Source organism: Myotis davidii, unplaced genomic scaffold (assembly GCF_000327345.1).
Source record: "Myotis davidii unplaced genomic scaffold, ASM32734v1 scaffold57, whole genome shotgun sequence".
NCBI classification, from domain to species: domain Eukaryota; kingdom Metazoa; phylum Chordata; class Mammalia; order Chiroptera; family Vespertilionidae; genus Myotis; species Myotis davidii.
Genome location: NW_006289718.1, coordinates 2,705,267 through 2,707,072, shown reverse-complemented (window position 1 = coordinate 2,707,072; position 1,806 = coordinate 2,705,267). Strand labels below are relative to the sequence as shown.

At 52.2% G+C, this 1,806-nt stretch overlaps 1 protein-coding gene across 1 annotated transcript in view; it reads left to right on the top strand.

Moving 5' to 3' along the window:
• Positions 1-1,293, top strand: part of FOXB1 (forkhead box B1) — a 2,371-nt gene extending 1,078 nt beyond the window's left edge. The window contains exon 3 of the mRNA XM_006762317.2: positions 15-1,293. Coding sequence (XP_006762380.1) covers positions 15-164 — 150 coding nt within the window. The 3' untranslated portion in view covers positions 165-1,293. The remainder of the gene's footprint in view (positions 1-14) is intronic.
• Positions 1,294-1,806: the final 513 nt, after the last annotated feature.

The following is a 1,806-nucleotide window of genomic DNA, read 5'->3' as shown; positions in this document are numbered from 1 at the left end:
CGCTGCCCGCTCTCCCCGCGCCCATCCCCGCCTTGCTCTCGAACTCGCCCCCCTCCCTCAGCCCCACGTCCTCGCAGACAGCCACCAGCCAAAGCAGCCCCGCCACTCCCAGCGAGACGCTCACCAGCCCCGCCTCGGCCTTGCACTCGGTGGCGGTGCACTGACCCCGCGGCGCCGGCGCCCCCTCGGGTTCTCCATCCCGCTAGCGCCCTCGCAGTACCTGGCTCCTCGTCCTGCCCACCCGGACACGGGGCCGCCGCCCTACCGAGTCAACTCACTTTCAGCCAACCGTCTCTCCCCCGCGAGAACTTTGTTTTGGACCCGGAGACAAAACACAAACTTGCGGAGGGGCCTGGAGGCGCGTGGGAGTTGTTCTCGTCCTCACAAGAGGGGAAGGCAGGGGCACCTGAGCCTCGCTGTCCCATCCCCGGGGCCCTGGAAACCCTCCCGTGTAAGAGGCAGGGGAAATCCTGCCTCCCGCCTTCACCGAGAGGAGCGCGTCTTCCCTCCGCCAGCACTGGCGGGGCTCGAGCCTCCGCACAGTTTGTTCCAAGACCAGAGAAAACGGCTCGGAGGTGTCCTCGAACACATCTCCCCTGAGGGCCGCCGCCTCCCATCCGAGGGCCGGATCTCTCTGTTCAAGTCTTGGAAATCTACTACGAAGAGAGACCGCTCATCTTCCTGCCCCGCTCGCCTCCGCCCATCCGGCAGGGGCTGGGCGGACCGCAGCTTCCCGGGGTAGCGGGCCTGCCTCCTCGGCTTGCGCAGAATTTTTTGCTTTGGGTTTTGTGTCCTGCCCGAGGCTCTGGGCGTTGGGAGTTAGGGGGAGAGGCTGCCGAGCTGGGGAGGGGACGCTTGTCTTGAACACAAGCAAAACAAAACTAAATGTAACCTTGTATTGTTTACAAAGCGCCCGGTAAAGTGTAAACAGTGGACTTGAATTTGTATTGCTTGGCGGGCGAGGGGGCCAAGCCCATTTTACAAGTACCTGTTGTAATGTGAATGTTTACTCTTTATTTCTGGCCAGGTTTAGGGGAGGGGAGAGGGGGAGGGGAGAGTTAATTGGGATGTTAACTTTCCGGTTACTTAGATACCTTTATAGCTATTTATTTTATTGTTGGGAAGGGGGGGGGAAGAAAATGAAGTAAGCCCAAACTAAGAAAGCATCAAGGGCAACCCTAGAAGAACTGAGATAAGCTGACTGGTTACTTGGAGGAAATGCCACCGGATAGATCTCCCAGGGACAAGTCCTTCTGTTTGCTACAAGTTTTCCAAGAAGCTAAGGGCTGCAAGGAGGTGTAAATGCTTGTGAATAGGAATGATTATACACTGTGTAAAATGCACTTTTGTTTGCTATATTCCTTTAGAGTCTTAGGTAATTTGCTGAGAAAATGAACTGTTGTTCTGGTGTGATCTGCTTAAGTTTAAAAAAAAAGAGTTGTAGTGTCATCAGAGCTGTACAATTTTATCTTTCATTTTTCTCCCTCCTTGTAGAGAATTAGCATGACATTTTAAATATTGATGTTCTTGTTCCCAGCATGCCTGTTTTAAGACAGAGAATTTTAAAAGAAGGTGTCTACATTAAATTATGAACCTAGTCCAAATAATATTTTCTCATTAAAATATGTAAACTCAAAGTTTAGTTTTGTGTGGTTCTGAAGTTTCTGCAGTCACTTTACAAAAGATAGAGGTAGTGCTTCCCTAAGCATGCTTTCTGCAGCGCGTTGTCTGAGTAGTTTGCCTTGTCCAGATCTTATTTTTAAAACAGGCGAAGTTCTCAGGCATTCACAGATTGGGAGAACAGTT